Here is a 21,512-nt window from a genome sequence, read left to right on the forward strand (position 1 = left end):
TTGGAAACATCAAGACACATTTCAGAGTACTCCTTGGTTGGCTTATTCGACAATAGATTGCAGTAAAAGCGTTTTATACTAACTTATTACCATCAATTTGGCGTAAAGTTGGAGCGTATAATCAAATTCCTGCTTGGGTATAACAATGTTCATTTAATAAAAGGCTGTATGGCATGCCGCACATACATCAGCATTGTATAAATTTTCAACTCTCTGAACCGTGTACCAGACTCGATGCTTGTAAAACAGCACGTCGAATAATATATGTTGCTTCGGTTACACTGAGAATTATGCGGTGTTGTCTTACCTGGCATGACAAATGCTTACTCAGGGTTCATCACACAGAAATTCATATTTATACTCAGACATTTTTTACAGTCCTAATATGGAAAATGAGTTGCCAGGCATTTGTCAGGCATGGTTCGTATATCATATTATAATAAATGTTCAGTCCCTAGACACTTTTACAACCATAATATGGAAATTGAGTTTCAAGGCATCTGTCAGGCCTGGCTCATATATGATTAACCAGCCGCACCAGCCAAAATTAATTCAAACCCAGAATCGTAGCTTGTTTCCAGATTGGCCAAATCTTGATGGTTTTGAACTTGATTTAACTATTTTTGCAGATTCGACTAAGTAAAATATGATGATCATCCTTTGCTCCTTTAAGCTGTCCCTGGTGGTAGGGCGAAGTGGTAAAACTCCCGTATGCCAACGGGAGGATCCCGGTTCAAATCCTGGTGAACGCAAGTTGTTTGATTTTTTTGACGTAGTACTGATGTCCTCGTTTGGTGTTTTGTGCTCTTATCCATGATCTATATTTTGACGATTTTCCGCAAGACTGTACTGGCTCTAGGAGTCGCACCTTATTAGTAGTAGATTTCTTTCCCAACTTAGTTCAAAAAATATCTTATTCCCCTTCATTGCAGACATTGGGTCCACCAACAGTCTTTTCTATCCCTCAGCATGACATTTAAAGGACTTTAAATAAAACCTGGAGCTCGACTCCCCTACAAAAAAAAAAAAAAAAAAAAAAAAAAATTGCTCCTTTAAGCTTTCTTAGAGTACTTTTCAAGACGCATACAATGGTGCCAAGTAAGATAGATGTTTTGAATAAACGTATTGAGTAATTTACAGAAGTATGAAAAGAGGTTTCTGGCCAAAATGTCGAAATTTTACATATGAAAGTCTCACAAAGATGATTTCAGGGGCTACCTTGGATCGAGAGAAACATTTTGATTTGATATCATAACATAATAAATGTTCAGTCCTTTTGCACTTTACAATCCTAATATGGAACCTGAGTTTCAAGGCATCTATTAGACCTGGCTCATATCATCATAACATAATAAATGTTCAGTCCTTTTGCACTTTACAATCCTAATATGGAACCTGAGTTTCAAGGCATCTATCAGACCTGGCTCATATCATAACATAATAAATGTTCAGTACTTTTGCACTTTACAATCCTAATATGGAACCTGAGTTTCAAGGCATCTATCTGTCCTGGCTCATATCATAACATAATAAATGTTCAGTACTTTTGCACTTTACAATCCTAATATGGAACCTGAGTTTCAAGGCATCTATCTGTCCTGGCTCATATCATAACATAATAAATGTTCAGTACTTTTGCACTTTACAATCCTAATATGGAACCTGAGTTTCAAGGCATCTATCTGTCCTGGCTCATATCATAACATAATAAATGTTCAGTCCTTTTGCACTTTACAATCCTAATATGGAACCTGAGTTTCAAGGCATCTATTAGACCTGGCTCATATCATCATAACATAATAAATGTTCAGTCCTTTTGCACTTTACAATCCTAATATGGAACCTGAGTTTCAAGGCATCTATCAGACCTGGCTCATATCATAACATAATAAATGTTCAGTACTTTTGCACTTTACAATCCTAATATGGAACCTGAGTTTCAAGGCATCTATCTGTCCTGGCTCATATCATAACATAATAAATGTTCAGTACTTTTGCACTTTACAATCCTAATATGGAACCTGAGTTTCAAGGCATCTATCTGTCCTGGCTCATATCATAACATAATAAATGTTCAGTACTTTTGCACTTTACAATCCTAATATGGAACCTGAGTTTCAAGGCATCTATCTGTCCTGGCTCATATGAGAATAATGATTTTACAATCAATCAACAAAAACCACTGTTATTTCTACCCTCTTTCCTCTGCTCAATGCTGTCAATGTTTTATTTGAGCGACGTCTCAGAGCCTCAGAGATTTCATTACTTACTGCAGACATTTTATGCAACCCATGCATTGTCAATGTCCAGACTAACGTTATTAAATATAGAATGCAATAAAATATCATTATGAACGATATAGAAGGCAATAAAATATCATTATAAACGATAGTGCTATGACCTTCCACCTACTTTCTATACGCTTCGAGGGCATTTACTACTGTATTGCCTTATGAAAAGGGCATGAGTTTTCCAGCTGGCCCTACCAGCCAAAATTAATTCAAACCCAGAATCATAGTCTGTTCCAGATTGGACAAATTTTGATGATCCTGGACTCGATCGAGCTATTTTTGCAGATTCGACTAAGTGAAGTATGATAATCACCCCATGCTTCCTTAAGCTTTCCTGGAGTACTTTTCAAGGCGCTTCCAATGGTACTAAGTAAAATAGATGTTTTGAAATCACTTATTGAATGATTTGTAAAAATATGAAAAGAGATTTATGGCCAAAATGTCGAAATTTTACATATCAAAGTCCCACAAAGATAATTTCAGAGGTTGCTTTGGATTGATAGAAACATTTTGATTCAAGATATACTATAGTAAAAGTCTTCATTTTCAAGATGAAAAATGCGATCGTTTGATTTTCGATGAAAACCATGAGGGATACCTCATGCTTTTTGGTCGATTTTTGACCATGTTTTTTTGGTCCCCAAAAAGTCGAGCAAAAGTGTCAGAAAGGAACTGCCAGATGAAAGCAACCATTTGGGGCTATTCTGACGATCTAAAACGGCCTTGAACGCAAGAAAATTCAGCTCAAATGCACTCATACTTTGCTGTATTAGGGACACTAAGGACTAAAAAGTGGGAATACCAGTATGCTGCTTGCCCGTATATGAAGTAGCTACGTGTATATGGATGTAGAACATCACATAAGAATCAGATCCACAGATAATATGAAGGGTTACTATGTGTAAGTGGAGGGTCAAAATGAAAGTAGCAGTATTTTGATAAAATACGCAAGAGCAATCAGTAGCACGAGCTGCCGCTGCGCAGGTTGGTTCTCTACCTTCGCTACGCTTCGGTGAGAACCATCCGAAGCATAAACACTCATATGATTAGTGATTATATATCAATCAACAATCAGGGTTCCTCTTCTAACATTTTAGCTATATTAATTTTGGGATATTAGCCAAAGGCCCGCGGCAGCGCGAGCCGTTTGAACGTAGGTTGGTTTCCACCGAAGCGAAGCGTAGGTCAGGAAACCACCCGAAGTGCTGAAAGGCTCGTATACCATAGTAAAAGTCCTCGTTATCAAGGCCAAAAACATGATCGTTTGATTTTCAATGAAAGCCATGAGAGGTACCTCATGATTTTTGGTCGATTTTTGGTTATGTTTTTTTTGGTCCCCAAAAAGTTGAGCAATGGTATCAGAAAGTAACTGCCAGATGAGAGCAATTGTTTGGTGCTATTCTGACGATCCGAAAAGGCCATGAACGCAAGAAAACGCTGCTCAAATACACTCAGATTTTGCTGTATTAGAAACACTAAGGACTAAAAAGGGGAAATACTAGTATGCTGCTTGCCCGCATACGAAGTAGTTACGTTTATATGGATGTAGAGCATCACACAAGAACCAGGTCCACAAAAAATATGAAGGGGTTTTATACGTAAGTGGAGGGTCAAAATAAAAGTAGCAGTATTTTGATAAGATACGCATGAGAAATTAGTAGCGCGAGCTGCCGCTACTCAGTTTGGTTTTCACCGAAGCGAAGCGAAGGTAGAGAGCCAGCCGAAGCATAAACACTCGTAAGCTATAATAATGCTCTGATTTTAACATTGTGCAAATCAGCTGGGCTATCGCAACACATGACTCATCTACTGTCTATGAAGCATGCTGTGCTCTATACATACAGCAACGCAACACCAAGCTTCAATGCAATTGAAAACAAAAAGCTTCCTCAGCCAAGTGGCTTACGTAAATGTTTGTATGTTCACTGAGAATTGCCTAAAACTTGATAGCACACATAGGAAGAATCCTATCGCATGAATCTTGATTGGCGATGTTTGATTATCACTGGATGTTTTGAAAGCTCGTCAGGTTTATGAATAAAATCCACATCAATGACAATGAATCTATCGTCTAAATAACTTGTACCTTGAATTGATACATCTGAGGGTAGATGTATCTCAGCATGCTATGCTTCCCAAATACAATACAATGTTTTTTTTTATGTGTAATTATATATCCTCGATAGAATCTGTCTAATCTAGATGAAATGTTTGGCATATACCTGAGGGATTGGTCAATCCGAGGCGCAATGCGCACGACCTACACTAGGGGAACATTGCGAAATATGTGCTATCAAAGCACGCCCGTATTATAACGTACATCGTAATGTTTTAATCAAGGATGCCTTGCTCTCAAATGCCACAAAGTTCCATCATCTAGATAAAATAACTGGCATTTTGACACGACATCAAATCTAGAACTGGGAAATGATGGCAAATACCAGGAGAATTACTAATATCATGAAACCTGGGAATTATCAAAATTCATGTGGAGATTAGGAATATGAGGGCCCTGCTTCATCAAAGATCTAACAATGAAGGTTTCACTTTTTTTGTATGATTCGTAAGGCATCCATAAGCAGGAAGACCTTGTTGATATGCATCAATAAATTTTATGTCCCCTTTTCCGAAAGCTTACATACATTTATAAATCCTAGCAGGATTTGGGAAGAATGAAACAACTTGCTAAAGCGTTGTACAATTTCAAATTCTAGAGCATAAATCAACCGATTAAGGGCATGTATTCACAAGTATAAAAAGGCTTAACAGAATGCACTCTTCCTGATTTTTCTCCATCATTCAATTCATCTCATTCAAACCATTTAACAATGCGTTTCTCTCTCACTGCCACTCTTCTCGGTGCTGCCGCCTTGGTATCCTCTGTCTCTGCTGACCTCTATAATCGTCTCAATGTCAACGATACCGCCTTTTTGTTTGTCGATCATCAAACTGGCCTCTTCTCCTTGGTTCAAGACTACAACCCTGATTCCTACTATACCAATGTCATGGGTCTTGCTGATACTGCCAAGTACTTTAACGTCTCTACCGTTCTTACCACCTCTCGCGAAGATGGCCCCAACGGACCTATGCTTCCTGAGCTCAAGGCCATGTTCCCTAACTCTCCCTATATTCCTCGTCCTGGTCAAATCAATGCTTGGGATTCTCAAGAGTTTGTCGATGCTGTTCGTGCCACTGGCAAGAAGCAATTAGTTGTCTCTGGTATTGTTACTGATGTCTGTGTTACTTTTGTCGCTCTCTCTGCCAAGAAGGCTGGTTTCGAGGTCTTTGTTGTTACTGATGCCTCTGGTACTTTTACTGATCCCGTCCGCGAAGCTGCTTGGATGAGAATGCAACAAGCTGGTGTCCAACTCATGAACTGGTTTGCTGTTGCTTGTGAATTGGGTCGTGATTGGAGACACGATATCAACGGCATGGCTGCTTTGTTTGCTAAGCGTATGCCCAGCTATGCTCATGTCATGGATTCCTTCAATGGTGCTCAAGCTGCCATCAACTCCACTCAATAAATATACACATCCTCATACTGTTAGCCTCTATCATCCATCAATCATTGAAATAAATTCATTACTCAATCATACGTAATTTAAATATTGATGTCTGTTTGCAATCCAAAAGATGGATTTATAAATTATAAATAAGGATATCAATTATTTAGACCCTAGTGAGCCATGTCTCACTGTAGACACTAACATTTTATCTTTTCGCTATATTACTAGATATCAGTTCTTGATTAACGAGGTACAAATGTGAACCTGGATTTTCTACAATGGTCCATGTTTGTGTCAACTGAAACCATCCATATACAGGCTAATAGCATAGTAATATCTCCTCTTACAACTCAAATATATGCAAAACATAGCCAAAGCCAGATGCATTCAAGTCGTGTTTTCTCGTGTTAAGAGCTGATTCAAACCACCAGAATAGTACCAAACAATTGCTCTCATCTGGCAATTACTTGCTGACACCATTGCTCAACTTTTCGGGCCAAAAAAAAACATGGTCAAAAATCGACCAAAAACTATGAGGTACCCCTCATGGTTTTTATCAAAAATCAAACGATCGCGCTCTTGACCTCAAAAATGAAGACTTTTACTAAGGTATATATCAAGTCAAAACGTATCTCTCGATCCAAAGCAACTCCTGAAACCACTTTTGCAAGACCTTGAGATGCAAAATCTCGACATTTTGGCCAAAAACCTCATTTCATGTTTTCGAAAATTGCTCAACAGAGTTATTCAAAACATCTTTCATATTTACCATTGCTAGTTGCGCCTTGAAAAATACTTTTAGAAAGCTTAAGGAAGGATTGAATGATCATTACATTTTACATAGTCAAATCCTTCAAAATAGATCAATCAAGTCGCAAAATAATCAGAAATCAACGAATCGAGACAGAATGTCGAGCGGAGAATCAATCAATTTTTGGCTGGCAAAATGCCTTTTATCATGGTGTTTGCTCAACTACTAATGCCAGTCTATAATTTATCCTTTCTTGTAAATCGTTTTCATACGTTTGTCGCAATATATGATGTCAGAAAATTGCGCCTGCCGCTTGATTGTATTCCTGCTACTATAGTCTACGTGGAGCAAATAATAAAAACCTCTAAATAGCACTATAGATTAGCATGGTTTCTATTTTTTTTTTTTTTTTTTACTATTGCTGCTCATTTATACCTAGTAGGTTACAAATTGCTAATACAAATGTAGATTGTTTTATGAAAAACGAAATTGCCATTCCCCAACTCAAAATGGGATCTGACACATTAAAAATGGACTATAAATAATATCAGTTAAATAATTTTCGCATTTGATCGATAAGGTTTATGCTCGTTGATTAAGTTTATGGTAGCTAGTTTGAGGAGCCTCAGCTTGGGATTGCTCTTTTATTCATAAAGAACCTTTATTTACAAATATGTATAGTATGTATAAATCAAATCTAAGTTGCCAATGATTGCTCATGAACAAGCGAACTGTAGATGGAGTTCATTTTCAAAAGATCCCAATGAGTGCCTTGTTCAGCAATAACACCGTCTTTGACTACACAAATAAGATCAGCGTTCTGAATTGTCGATAAGCGATGAGCAATTGTAATAGTCGTTCTTCCTCCCTTTTCAATAATGTTGTCTAGTGCAGCTTGTACCACTTTTTCACTATCACTGTCAAGAGCTGAGGTCGCTTCATCAAGAAGCAATACCTTGGGCTTACGAATCAAAGCACGAGCAATAGCAATTCTTTGTTTTTGCCCACCAGACAGTTGCGAGCCTTTATCACCCACTTTAGTTGAATATTTGTCAGGCAATCCCATGATAAAGTCGTAAATATTGGCTGCTTTACAGGCTTCGTCGACTTGCTGTTGAGTGACCTCGATACCATTGTTTACACCAAAGCGAATGTTATCCATAATCGACATGTCGAAGAGAACTGGCTCTTGTCCTGATCAGCGGAATAAATGTTAATATAAACTGTATTGATGTGTAAATGCATGCAAGTACTTACCGACAAGTGCCATATGGCTTCGCAAGTTGCTCAAAGTGTAGGACTTGACATTGTTTCCATCCAACGCGACAGTGCCAGACTGAGCATCGTACCAACGTTGCAGCATACCAACAGTTGTTGATTTACCACAGCCTGAGGGGCCAACAAGCGCTATTGTTGTGTTTGCTTTACCTTCCAGATTGAATTGCCCCGAGAATATGCGATTGTCAGGTCGAGATGGGTATGCAAACGCCACATCTTGGAAGGAAATAGTGCCTTTGATGGTACTAGTCTTGGGTTCAATGCCTTCCAATTCTGGGTCAATACGAGACGCGCGATCAAGGACTTCAAAGATAGCAACAGCCGCAATTTTAGCTTTGGAGAAAGTGGATGTAAAGACGCTGCCACGACCAGCAGTTTGAGCAGTGACCATGATAGTCATCATACAAGTGTACATTTGCATAAAGTCGATCCAGCCATCCATGATAAGCCTGATGCCAGCGTAGAAAGAGACGGCGCTTGTGTACAGCATGATACCTCTCAAAAGAGCATAGCCAATCGATGATAGATAGGCACGACGGACAGCCAACTCATGAGGGTGCTTGTTTGCCCTGGAATAACGCTCTTCAAAGAACTGTTGGCGGTTCAGAGTAGTTACAGTTCTGATTTCCCGGATGGCTTCACCAGCTACTTCACCACATTCAGCATTCGCACGTTTGGTGCTATCTTCGTAGCCACGATGCACTCGGCTTTCGTACGCAGTAGCAGCAACAATGAAGGGAACCATGCACATGATGATAAGAGTAAGTGTCCAGCTGTATACAAACGAGATGATGAGACCGATAATACAAGTAACAATCACCTGAGAAACATCTCCCCACACCTTTGTCACCATCTCATTCACATTTTTAGCGTCCACAGCAAGCTTAGAAGTAAGAGCACCAGCATGGTTTGTCTCTTCGTCAAAGTAACCAATTTCAAACTTCATGTACTTGCGGAACACAAGAGCTCTGATTCGCTTGGTATAACGCTCTCCAGCCACTTCGAAAGAGACCACTTGCAAGGCAAACCCAATAAAGCCAGCAATGCCAATTACCACGAATAAGAATGCATACAGGTTCACACCCTTAAAGGGGCCGGGATTCAGATTGCTTCCAGGTACAGAGATTTCTGTAATGACACGCGCAAAGACTAGAGAGAATACAGGAAACACAGCACCCGCAATAGCAGCACCAATGCAACCCAATGCGAGGAGGGGAAATTCAGGACGCATTTGAGACAAGACACGACCTACAGGTGCTTTTTGCTGCTTGACACGTTGCTTTTCTTCTTTGGCTCTTTGCAGCTTGAGTTCATAAACATCGATATCAGCCGCAGACGTCCTTCCTGCACCTACGGCATTCTCGGTCATCTTGATGATTACATTGTTCTTCTTGTTGTGCAAGACTTTGGCTTTCTCTAGTTTCTGCAAGAGAGCTTCGTCTTCGTCAGGCTCAGTGCACTTCTCAATGTCCTTTGCTGCAGCAGAGACAGCAGATGTATCTTGTTTTAGGAAGATTTCTTGCTTCTTGACCAAATCAGCGTAAATACCACCCATCAAGATGAGCTCGTTGTGCGTGCCTCTCTCAGCAATCTGACCGTGATCCAAAACGACAATCAAGTCAGCGTTACGGATTGTAGATAGACGATGTGCAATCATAATAGTTGTACGTCTTGCTGCAGCAGCGTCCAAAGCGTTTTTTACGAGTCTTTCGGATTGTGTATCCAATGCAGATGTGGCCTAGAACATAATGAACCGTGTTAGGTAATGGCAGTGATGATTCAATCCACTTGTATACTAACCTCATCTAAAAGAAGAATAGGCGGGTTCTTGAGAATTGCTCGAGCAATAGCAATTCTTTGCTTTTGACCACCGGATAACATGCCCCCAGATTCTCCAACAAGCGTGTCGTAGCCATCAGGTAGCTTGGAAATGAACGAATGGCAGTTGGCTTCCTTGGCAGCGGCAATCATCTCTTCCTCTGAAACGTCACCTTCCACGCCAAGCATCAAGTTGTTGCGGATACTCATATTGAAAAGCACAGGCTCTTGAGATACCACGCCCAGGTGTTGTCTTAACCATGAGAGATTCAAGTCTTTGATGTCAATGCCATCAAGCTCAATTTGGCCTTGGAATGGATCATAGAAACGCTGTAGTAACTGAACGGTAGTAGACTTGCCAGAGCCACTCGATCCACAAAACGCTACGGTCATGCCAGGCTTGATCTTGAGACTCAAATTATTGAGGATAGTGAGATCAGGACGCGTAGGATACTTGAAACTAACATTCTTGAATTCAATGCAGCCTTGCAAGTTTTGGATGGTCTTTTTGCCTTGTATATCTTCCTTGTTGATAGTAGGAACTCTGTCAATAGTGCTAAAGATCTTGTAGGCAGCACCAGAAGCACTTGAAATAGCAGATAGGTTGGGAGGGAGCGTCATTAGAGCCATTGCGCCCATCATCAAGGACATAAACACCGTCATTACTTTGGGACCTGTGATGATGCCTTTGTAGATCAGAGTAGCACCGTACCAGAAACTAAGACCATAAGTAGCAAACAAAACAAAGATAAATGTGCCAAATCCAAAGCCAAGCACTTTGCCGCGAGTAACACCAGCCTTTAGTGCTTTGTCCAGTTTCTTTTCGTATAAATCACCAAAGCGATCTTGCAATGAAAACGAATACACAGTGCGGATACCTGAAAACACCTGTTCAGCAATAGAGCCAGCCTCAGCGTACTCATTTTGGGACTTTAGAGTGTATTTAGTGATCAAATATCCCATCATGCCACCAGTAACAGCCATTACGGGAATAGTTGCCAGCATGATGACTATGAAACACGTCAGTACAAAGATTTGCCGTGGTGTTCAGGACAACATACCTGCCAAGTTCCAGCCCTGAGTGAATGCCACAACAAAGCCAGCAATAAACTGGGCAATACACATAATGAAAAGACCCATTTTCTCAGAGATACCGTCTTGAATGAGATTAATGTCACTACTCAATCTCGTCACCAGAGAACCGTCATCAGCCATATCAAACCAGGCCATGTCTTGATGCATGATGGAATGCATGTAAGCCTTTTTGATGCGTTGCGATTGATTTTCGCCTGTCATGATCCAGAAACAATTTGAGATGTAAGCAGCTACTAATGTAGCTGTGCCGAGATATACAAAAATCAGGATCAACGGCATGCAAGCGTCGAGCAGCATACTGGGATTTGCTAATGATGCTGTTAAATCGCCCAAGAGATTTCCCATGAAAATAACAGAGATGGGCATAATGGCGCCCGTGCCAGCAGAGCAAACGGCTGCACAGAATATCAGTAATATATCGAGTGGTGTTGCGAATCGAAACAGTTGGTATATGGGTATTGTCTTTTGCTTGGGTTTCTTCTTTCTGTTACTCCTTGAAAATCTGTTGTGCTTTTTTTCTGCTGTCAGGAACAAATTTTCAATGATGGATACATTGTCAGGGGCAACAGCTGCCATGGGGGTATCTGTTCCATGGATAATGTCTTCTGTTGATGTGTCGATAGCAGTTTGTGCCATATTATAATAGTATATTAAAAGTAATTGCTATTTTATCCAAGCAATTTTTGGATTCTTTATATGCTTATTTGCATAAAGTTTGCGCTTGATTTGTAGAATGTTCTGTTTGATTACTTATGGAAATGTGTCTGTCCAGTGAAACATGGCAGAGCGACATAAGCGGCCCGATTTCTCAGGCATAAATGGCCCTGGCGTTTCCGCTGCTAATGGTAAACCGTTTATCATGCCCAATATCGTTCCACTTTTTTCTCTACTCCCATTTTCTCACCTGTCTACTAATAGCAATGACAATTTGACTACAAAAAAAATTGACAATAATATGAAGCTACTGAAAGCAAGTGTGCGGTTGCTTGGTTTTTGTCGGACACGGCCAATTTTATTCTAGAAAAGAACGTTATAATTTACCATTTACCTGGCAATGGCGACGTAACTGGTTCATACCGACTCATGTGTCGCCTCTCAAAGGTGCCGAATGCCTTGGGCGCCGAAAATTCCTCCAAAGAGAATGCACAGTACATTTCCAGGTTGAATTTTCTTTATTTCTGTTCTTTGTTCTTCGAGTACAGTCATTGCCATGATAAGTATAGTTGACAAAGGATCCGATTTGCTACGCATTACTTGAATGTTGGCTGCTGTTGTATGGGACTATTTCTCATACCTTGCCTACAGTGTTTCACTTGCTAGTAAAATGACCTGGTATAACGAAACTGATAGTTGCTTGTGTGCAAACAATACATTATATGAAACTGACTTCTTTTTCACTACCATGAAATATAATGCCATGCGTTTATAACATAAACACTTTATCCATTATAGCTATTGTTTAATGATCTATGTTGTAATGGTTCGATACTTTGTAAAGTTGGTTTTATCCAACAGTCAAATATTGTTGATCGTAAGGCAATGAGCAGCAAAAACAATACCATGGGACTTCATCCTTGATAATAGGTTAGTCACTTAAGCATGTCTAAAAAATGGTATGTCATGGGTATGAAAGTCATCTTTTATGTGTGAGTTCGAACTGTTGCAAGTGGGCTATTCTGAGAACCTTGTATACATTTGATGACGATGTTACCTATGGCAGATCATCATGTATACTCTGTATCTAGTGTATTACGCATTGCTGATGAGAATATTCAGAGGAAGCAACTGTTGAAATCATGTACACACGTGTCACTGTAAATGAACTGACATGTGAGCAAATGATACATGGACGATGGGCAGATGGTGGTATTGTTAAAGATCTGTGTTTCTAAATTAGGAATATAATAGATGGTACCTGAATTAAATTGTCGATGTCTCTACACATTTGGAAAATCATCTTGAATGAGATGGATGCTCATGTCAATGTACAAACCAGCTCACAGCGTCATGTAACGCTTATAATGACGAGTCAGCAAGGTTTTATACAAACAAATAAAGAGACAAGCGTGGCAATATATATATATATATATATATATATATGAAAAACGCTGCAAATACAGACTAGGCTGATTTTGAGTCGTTTCGCTGATGTGTGGCAATAAATAAAATGAGGTTTCTAATCTCAACTCATTTTGCTCTTCTTCACCTTTCTTCTTCCACTTCAATGACAAGCACTGTTGCAAAAAGACAAAAGAATGTGCCCGTTACAGAAACCTTTTATGGATACATTGAAACAACACGGGATTCACTCTTATTATTCGAGGCCTGCAAACGGGGATTGTTACCACGAATTACTCGAAGATTGCAAGACAAAGAGCGCATCCTGATTCGAAGTGGCACCATATTCTGTTTCGACGAGCATGAGAGTGGGATCAAACGGTGGACAGACGGCTTTGTATGGTCTCCATCACGGATCATGGGCAACTTTTTGATATATCGTGAACTGGAGGATAAGAAATCAATCCGCTCAAAAGACGCTACATTCAATAACAAGCACACGACTACCGCAAGGAACGCTACAACAGGCTATGTGATGGCACCAGATTTACTACGTCGTCAGCAAGAAAAGGCTTTGGTGGGGTCTCTCAAGACATCGTTTAAATTCAAGCGAAATGGACTGATCAAGAAATCCATATCATTGATAGTGGATGGCGTGCAGCAACACATCATAAGCTATTACAGCAAAGAGGATGTGATGTCCAGTAGACTCAGAACACCCTCTAGTTTGGTAGAATTAGCGTCATTGGAAGTGTCACCGGGCTTGCGCCTAAGGCAAAATTTTCGAGCTCCTGCTTTCCAGCAACAGAGTATGATGGAAGATACACCAGCAACAGCAAATGATGATGGGTAAAAAAAAGAAAAAAAAATGGCTACAAACATGTTGTGCGACTGGATGATTAACATCATCATTTTCTAGGTGGAATCCAGTTACACAACGGCGCAACAATAAGCGAAAATATACTGAATACAAAAGCTCCTCATCCACATCGTATGCTTCATCCAACTCAGGCATTACCAGCTCACAACTGGAACCGCCGCCCTCCGTGGACAAAGCATCAGCGCCTTTGTGTTTAGGCAGCAAAATGAACAAGAGGAAAGAGAAATCGCACTCTTTACTGCCGCCAGTGATACATAAGCCACCATCGAATGAGGGTGTCGCTTACATCGGATTAGACTCTGGTGTGCAGAGTTTGTCCCTTGATCTTCCTGCAGATTTATTGGATGCTCCTCCTCCAACAAGCGGATCTCAAGTGTCTTTTGCGCCATGTAAATCAACATTGGCATTGAACCAGCCTCTCAGCACTTGCTTTAGTAACACTCCACAAAGCAAGCAGGACAATCCTCACACAACACTTGCTACCAAATCAGTGGTCACCAACAAGCTCCCTCACCAAATCAGCAGCAATATCTCTATTGACAAGAATTTCAGCAACACCAATTATACTTCCAGTTCTTCCAGGTTGTCCAGCACCAGCAATGACTATAACATGACAAATAACCAAATGGGTTTGATCGCATCTGGCGGCTATTATGCCCCTTTCAAGGCAGATGATTACTATGAGGGACAGAACCCGCATCAACATTTGTTTTCTTCCTCGTCATTCCATGCCATCAATCATGCCTCTATCCTGCCAAATAGGAATACTGACATTACTGCAAATGCCTTTATGGAGGACATTAATGTTTTGCTGGGTACAGGTTGGAATGAATTTGAGTTGCAAATGTAGTGGTAGTATTTGTATGTACTATAATAAATATAAAGGGCAGTGTATTACAAGTAACCTTGTATTATCCTGACATACACGACTATGTAATCTATCTATATACCAAACAGCTGTCTATTGGAGCCAAGTTGATTCACACCAAGTTTCAAATCTGGTTGATCTGACAAATCTTGTCATCTTGAACTGTTAATATATCAGGGTGAGTAGGGGGGTTTTTTTTTAAAAGCACACCAGCATGGACAACCATCTTGTTCAATCTCTTTCTCTCTCTCTCTTTCTCTCTCTCTCTCTCTCTCTCTTTCTAATTTGCATTATTATAGGCAGATTTACTGAAAATGTCTACAGTAGCCTTACCATCAAGGTATAATCGCTCTTGAGATCCCCGGGAGCAATATACTCACATGAGCTCTTAATTCAACACATACATAGTGCTGATGACAGCCACAAGCAGCAGTTGGCAGAGCGTTCTGAAGAGTCAGAGTATGAGACAATTAGCCAAGATGAAGATCTTGGTTCTCCCACAGTGACACCCTATACAATTGACGATGATTTCTCTTTCTCCTCGCCTCATCCTTTGAAAAGAACTACTAGATCCCATGAAGAGCCTACGACTAGCAGCACCGTTGAGCAACCCAAAAGCACCATTGAGCGACCCAAAAGCACCATTTCCACACCTAGCTTCAAGGAGCATTCTCAAGAGCAGGTAGCTCATGAAGGAGGTGCTAGCCACCATCAAGCCGAAGCTTCTGCTAAACCATCTGCTGCTGCAAAGAGCACCTTTTTATCAACACCCTCTGTTCAACCAGCAGCAAGTCATCGAGAGGGTGCAAATCGACAAGATGGCCAAGGTTTTACTCCAAAGTTCTCAAACCTCTCTCAAAACACACAAGAATCTTTGCCTAACAATCAACAAGCAACCATGTCGCCTAATACCCGTGCCAATTTATCCCAAGAAGCATCTGGCCAGCGACCCATTGCTTCTCCCAGAGACAGCGTTAATCAACAGCAACAACGAGAAGGTGGCCATCATCATCATGTACATATTAGAATCTTCATCCTTCAACGCCGAGTACACGGGTAGGTGCCCTTGAGAGCGAGCTGTAATATATACTAACAAAGAGTTGTAGTGCTTTTGCTGTGTTGATGTACCATCTGTTGAACGTTCTCAAGATTATGTTCTTTGCTTCCATCTTGTACTATATGTATACCAAGGAGATGATCCCTTTGCCGCCCCTTTCTGGAAGAGAGAAGCTCTATGTCCTCAAGCGCATGTGAGCAATGACATCTATTGCTGTTCTATATTGATTCTTGATCTGGTGACTTGCAATACATATACAGCACATCCCATCCATTCATCCACTGAAGTACAGGCGGTTGTTCTCTTTACTTGCTATTTTAAGACTCCATTTTGGAGCCATAACAACCCACGGACAAACAATCGCATTCAATTATCCCTTTTTCTTTTCCCTTTTTTTTTTTAACTTTGAAATCGCTACACACAATAAACCATTGAATCAAATTGCTTTGTTAGTCTATACTAGATCAAATTGATATATACATTCATGGTGTTTGAATTCTTGGAAAGTGGACAGTTCAAAGTAGTGTTGGGCAAGTCGTTTGATGTGAAGCCCAAGAAGAAGGCCCAAAAGTTCTTTAATGTGAAGCGTAAGTGGTTGTGTGTGTGGGATTGCGAGCAAGAGATACTCAACAGAAACGACACAACAGATGCAAATAGCGCTGATAAAAGCATCTTTGGCAAGGACGCCAAATTAGAGAAAAAGAATGATAGATACCAGGTGGAAATGAAGCATGCAGACGTGAGTATTCCACACTACGGCAGAGAAAGCACTGTATTAATATACGAGACACACACACGCTCAAAAGAAACCCAATGTGATTTATGATGCACAAGTGACGACCGAAGAAGAGCACAACTGCATCCTCATTTATAACGATGAAACCAAGGTAATACAAACAAACAACTCCAAATCACCCTTTGTGCTCATTCATAGCTGCGATAGACATTCACGCTGGAGCGCCAGAGTGCGCAAATCAACTTGACAAATAGACAATTAGAATTACCCAATGGCCAATTGAACCATTCACCTGTACCAAAACCCTTTATACATACACCACCACCGATGCCTACAGCAGCAGCAGTAGTAGCAACACCCACTGTCGTACAGCCGCAACTGCAATTACCCAAGCCTACGACGACTGTTACTGCATCACCGCAACAGCAAGAGACGCCAGACCAGGAAGACCAGGAGGACGCTTCCGTTGCTGATGATTTTGATTTTGACATTTCAAAGGACATGGATGCCATTTTGGACAGTGATGTCGAGGACGACAAGAGCGAATCCGAATCTGATTCAGACGTATTTGAAGAGATTGCTGCACCCATTCCATTGCCTCCACCAACACCACAAAATATGGCTTCACCACTGAGTCTACCTGTAACACCATCGTTGCCGCCTGCATCACCCAATATACCACTTAATCTTGCTTTACCTACAACACCTCAACAACAACAACAACAACAACAGCATCATCATCATCATCAACCATCTCCCGTGCAAACCAATACACCGCCTGGTAACAAGAAACGCAAGTTAAAAATGGCATCTGCGCCTATCCGACATCCCGGCATGGCATCTCCACTCGCAGCTGCTCCACCAGTGACCCAGCCCACCGTCCATCAGCAGCAAGCCAACAAGCGATTGAAATTGACGCACAGTGATTCGTCGTCTTCGAGTGGTTCCAGTGGTGAGGAAGAGGATGATGACGAGTCAAGCTCTGGATCAGAATCTGGAAGCACAGCGTCCTCCAGCGGCAGTGAGAGTGATAGTGGAAGCAGCAGTGGTGATGATATGGATTTCGATCTACTGGCAAACGACATTTCTGAAAGTCTATCCAAGGGTGGCCCCTCTGCTCCACCTTCACCTCAACATCTGCAGCATCAGCCAAGCCGAGTCAATACCCCTGGTATGCCATCACCTTCCAATTTCCGAAGATCACCCTATGAGAGCAATACGCCTACACCCACCAATAGACCACCTACACAAAACGGCACTTCAGCAGGGCCCATGTCCCTCAGAGCTTTATTCAGTAAGTGTTGACAAGTAGAGAAGAAAATCAAAATGCTCATGTAATTTATTTTGTTATTGTAGAAGAGGATGATGAGGAAGAAGGGCTATCAAGTTCGGATGACGAAGACAGTGATTAGAATATATATATAGCTTATGACTCTTACGCAGGAATATCGTTCCAAGCAATAAAAAGCATTAAACCCAATCCAACAAACATGGCAAAGAACTCCTTAATGGCTTGCTTTCTGTCCTTTTTCATGTTACCAGTGACCTCCAACAGCTCTGGAATGACACCCACAGTAGCAATGTACATGAAGCCACCAGCAGCAAATGGAATCACAAGGTCTCCCCAGCGAAGATCAGTGCCCAGCAAGCCAACGACATTAGTGTTGCCGGCCTTTTCATCAGCAGCCTTGTTGGAGAGAGAGGATTCTTCAATCATGATGCCAATAATAGTGCCCAAGAAAGCGCCAATAGCTGTGGTGAATTGAGCCATCATTGCCTTTTGCTTGCTAAATCCAGACTGAATCAGAATGGCATAATCACCGACTTCATGAGGGATTTCGTGGAAAAAGACAGCTACAGCAGTAGTAGCACCGACAGCAGGAGATGCATAGAACGAGGCTGCCATGGCAAGGCCATCCGTCATGTTGTGAGTGAAATCAGCCAGCAAGTTGAGATAGGCGCTCAATTTAACGCCTTCTTGCTTCTTGACCTCCTTCTTGACCTGTTCGACCACATGCTTGTTGCGTTGATGAACAGAGTCCTCTTGCTTTTCCTTGACAGCAGTAGATGTGGCAGTGGGCTCTACATGTTGCTCCTGTTCGACGTGCTCATGGCTATGACTATGACCGCTACCACCGTTGAATACTCGCATCATCTTGTCCATGAAGAAAAAGAAGAACAAACCAACAAAGATACCCAAGCCGATAAGGACGTTTTTTTGGTTGTCAACAACAACGACAGCATTTTCCTCGGTGTGTTCTCCCAGGAACGCGTGAGGAAGCAAATGGAGAAACACATCACCGAGAAGACCGCCTGCCATATACACACATTAGCAACCTCTCCAGCGAATTTTGATATAACTTACCAACAGCGAAACTAACCAAGACATTCAAGGATCCAGTGTTAATGTCAGGAGGAACAAAGTACAGGAGCAGATTGGGGAATATAGAAATGTAGGCAGTGGCCAAGATGGAGTTGGTCATGGCATTTCCTGGAAACAGGAACGCAAATGCTGTTGCCTGGAAGGACATGTTGTATAAAGTAATAGAGAAAAGAGGGGATAGTGCTATAGACAACGCTAAAAACGTGTCGAATGGACTGATGCGGACTGCAAAACCCTTATTTGCTTAATTAAATTGCTTGCTATATACAATGAAATGACTACCAAAGCAACTGATGAGCATCATAAAATAAATTGCGGCTTGTGCATTACCATGTTGTTTCCATGTATGCGATGCGTATCTATAGCTTTGATTATGCCCATTGTCGAATCAAAATCTCTGATGCACCGGCATATCAGGACATTGGAGTGCATGTAGTACACTCCATTCACTTGACTATAAGTTGTTGCCCCCCCCCCCTCGTCTCCATGATAGACTTCTTTCACTCCCTTATCTAATTTGAATTTTTCCTCTCAACATCATGTGTGAGCAATACCGTGCCAATATCGAAGGTAAGCATAGTATTTACACGATGCATCATTGGAAACAGCTTGCTAAACACGAGCATGTGTTGCAATTAGCCATTCTGAAGGATGCTGACCTCGCCACTGTGTCTGCAAAGAGTATTCGCCGTTCACTGGAGGCGCAAACGGGCACATCTCTAGATCCCATCAAGAAGGAGATCAATGCGTTCATTGGCGATATCTTTGTGAAATTCCAGGAGCAACAAGAGAAATCCTCGCTACCACCACCACCGCCAGTAAGCCGAGCTCAAGATACCAATGCCAAAGTAATCAAAAAGACGACATCACCAGCCATCAAGAAACCAGCACAAAAAAAGAAAAAGGAAGTAAAAGAGAAGCGAGTGATTGATTGGCCACTACTGAAGGTATCACCACCTCTCAGTGACATTATCAAAACTGATCTTGTAAGTGTGTGGAGGGATATAAACATTAGCCGGGAACTGATTATGTGCGCGTTTAGTGTTCGCGTCCTCAGGCAGTGAAGAAGATGTGGGAATATATCAGAGAGCACAACCTGCAGTCAGAGACGGACAAGCGTGTTTTGAGATGTGATGCCAAGCTGAAGGAACTGTGCGATGGTGAGGATGAGGTGAGCGCCTTTTCCATCAACAAATACACACAAAAGTGCTTTACAAACATCCCTAAAGAAGAGCAGCCAAAATACAAGCAGATACTACTTGAAAGAGAAGCACAAGGATAAGATAGGATTTCCCCACACAAGTAATAAAAGAGGCATGAACCCTTTCCCACGAAGTCATCTTGATTTCCAACGATTTTTAGCATCCCGAGGTTGATTAGTGCATATAAATACAAAGCAACTATCTACTGCCTTGGCTTTCTTTCCCTTCATTTCAAATCATGACTGATAAAGCTCCTGCCAAATTACCCTCCTACGACCAATTGCCCATCGACCCCAAGTACCCTCCCAAGACCGCTTGGGGTTTGTGGGGAGAAGATGACAATTACGGCACACTGAACCTGTTGACAGAGGAACGAGTAACCAATGTAAGTAGTAGAGCAGTTGCCCTGTAACACGAGGCTCATACAAACTGCAAACAAGGCCTCTAAATGCATTCGCAGAGGCACTGTATTTCCTCTCAACTGGAAACTCGAGTCTCCTCAGCCTGTGCTCTTTGGAAGATCTGAAATCCAGCATGACTACAAGCCTTTGGTACCCGGCGACATGGCATTCGATGATTGCTACAACAACTTCAATACACAATCCTCCACTCAGTGGGATGGTCTCCGCCATGTTGCTCATCTCTCCTCAGGACAATTCTATAACGGTGTCAAGACCACGGAAGTAGCTCGAGGCACACCTGAGTCCAATGGCCGTCTTGCTATCCATCATATGGCTCGTCGTGGTATTGCTGGTCGTGCTGTCTTGCTCGATTACGGTCGCTGGGCAGCCAAGAACAACCCATCTTTTGATCCATTCGAGAGAATCGAGATTACCGTGGAGGAATTGGATAAGGTTGCCGTGGCCCAAGGCGTCCAATTTGAGGTTGGAGACATCTTGATGGTGCGTACTGGCTGGATGGAAGCATACGAGAAATACGGTGATCAAGTCAAGGAGAAGATCGTCGATCTTGAGAACCCAAGCTGTGCTGGTGTCAAGGCATGCGAAGATACGTTTAGATGGATTTGGGATCATCATTTTGCTGCTGTAGCATCAGACAATTTCCCATTCGAAGCTTTCCCACCGACTGACTGGGCCAAATCATGCCGTAAGTAGCAGCCTTTCAAATGAGTCATCCATACGTAAAAATTCATCATGCGCTATTCTATAGATTCCTGTTTTCTTGGTGGTTGGGGTATGCCCATCGGTGAGATGTTTTACTTGGAAAAGTTGGCTGAGGACTCTGCCAAAGACGGCATCTATACCTACTTCTTCACTAGTGCTCCTTTGAACAAGGAAAACGGTGTTGCTTCTCCTCCAAATGCCATTTGCATCAAATAAATTTAATACTTTTTTTTTTTGCCAATGTAGGCAAGATTGCATAATGATATTAACGTGTATCCAAATGGAGAAATGGTTTAATTTGTAACCTCGGCTAATCCTTTTCATTTCAGACTAAAACAGGCTTTTATTATTATAGCACAGAAACCACAAAACTGGATCCATTTTTCCACCAGTTATATTGCAACTAGAACAGAGCCTGTACAAATGGAATAAACTATATCATGTTGTGAATATACATTACATAAG

At 41.4% G+C, this 21,512-nt stretch overlaps 8 protein-coding genes across 8 annotated transcripts; 6 read left to right on the forward strand and 2 right to left on the reverse strand.

Annotated features, from left to right (window-relative positions):
* Positions 1-5,119: 5,119 nt before the first annotated feature.
* On the forward strand, positions 5,120-5,815 carry ATC70_012177 (uncharacterized protein; the record flags this gene model as incomplete). The annotated part of the gene is made up of 1 exon (XM_064831359.1): positions 5,120-5,815. One exon carries the CDS (start codon positions 5,120-5,122, stop codon positions 5,813-5,815), a length of 696 nt encoding a protein of 231 aa, XP_064677639.1.
* Positions 5,816-7,245: 1,430 nt separating this feature from the next.
* On the reverse strand, positions 7,246-11,375 carry ATC70_012178 (uncharacterized protein; the record flags this gene model as incomplete). Its single annotated transcript, XM_064831360.1, has 4 exons — positions 7,246-7,742; positions 7,806-9,564; positions 9,627-10,654; positions 10,706-11,375. 4 exons carry the CDS (start codon positions 11,373-11,375, stop codon positions 7,246-7,248), a joined length of 3,954 nt encoding a protein of 1,317 aa, XP_064677640.1.
* A 1,588-nt stretch (positions 11,376-12,963) lies between these two features.
* Positions 12,964-14,527, forward strand: STE23_2 (metalloprotease; the record flags this gene model as incomplete). The annotated part of the gene is made up of 2 exons (XM_064831361.1): positions 12,964-13,646; positions 13,717-14,527. 2 exons carry the CDS (start codon positions 12,964-12,966, stop codon positions 14,525-14,527), a joined length of 1,494 nt encoding a protein of 497 aa, XP_064677641.1.
* Positions 14,528-14,859: 332 nt separating this feature from the next.
* On the forward strand, positions 14,860-15,799 carry pzh1_4 (serine/threonine protein phosphatase Pzh1; the record flags this gene model as incomplete). The annotated part of the gene is made up of 3 exons (XM_064831362.1): positions 14,860-14,885; positions 14,954-15,601; positions 15,652-15,799. The coding sequence occupies 3 exons, from the start codon at positions 14,860-14,862 to the stop codon at positions 15,797-15,799; spliced, it is 822 nt and encodes a 273-aa protein (XP_064677642.1).
* Positions 15,800-16,086: 287 nt separating this feature from the next.
* pzh1_5 (serine/threonine protein phosphatase Pzh1) lies at positions 16,087-17,750 on the forward strand (the record flags this gene model as incomplete). The annotated part of the gene is made up of 5 exons (XM_064831363.1): positions 16,087-16,189; positions 16,250-16,341; positions 16,409-16,489; positions 16,546-17,632; positions 17,695-17,750. 5 exons carry the CDS (start codon positions 16,087-16,089, stop codon positions 17,748-17,750), a joined length of 1,419 nt encoding a protein of 472 aa, XP_064677643.1.
* Positions 17,751-17,773: 23 nt separating this feature from the next.
* Positions 17,774-18,869, reverse strand: pzh1_6 (serine/threonine protein phosphatase Pzh1; the record flags this gene model as incomplete). The annotated part of the gene is made up of 2 exons (XM_064831364.1): positions 17,774-18,651; positions 18,704-18,869. 2 exons carry the CDS (start codon positions 18,867-18,869, stop codon positions 17,774-17,776), a joined length of 1,044 nt encoding a protein of 347 aa, XP_064677644.1.
* A 391-nt stretch (positions 18,870-19,260) lies between these two features.
* On the forward strand, positions 19,261-20,003 carry ATC70_012183 (uncharacterized protein; the record flags this gene model as incomplete). The annotated part of the gene is made up of 3 exons (XM_064831365.1): positions 19,261-19,291; positions 19,361-19,707; positions 19,764-20,003. The coding sequence occupies 3 exons, from the start codon at positions 19,261-19,263 to the stop codon at positions 20,001-20,003; spliced, it is 618 nt and encodes a 205-aa protein (XP_064677645.1).
* Positions 20,004-20,161: 158 nt separating this feature from the next.
* ATC70_012184 (uncharacterized protein) lies at positions 20,162-21,263 on the forward strand (the record flags this gene model as incomplete). The annotated part of the gene is made up of 3 exons (XM_064831366.1): positions 20,162-20,308; positions 20,364-21,030; positions 21,094-21,263. The coding sequence occupies 3 exons, from the start codon at positions 20,162-20,164 to the stop codon at positions 21,261-21,263; spliced, it is 984 nt and encodes a 327-aa protein (XP_064677646.1).
* Positions 21,264-21,512: the final 249 nt, after the last annotated feature.

Source organism: Mucor velutinosus (assembly GCF_035048745.1).
Source record: "Mucor velutinosus strain NIH1002 chromosome Unknown tig00001569, whole genome shotgun sequence".
Classification (NCBI taxonomy): domain Eukaryota; kingdom Fungi; phylum Mucoromycota; class Mucoromycetes; order Mucorales; family Mucoraceae; genus Mucor; species Mucor velutinosus.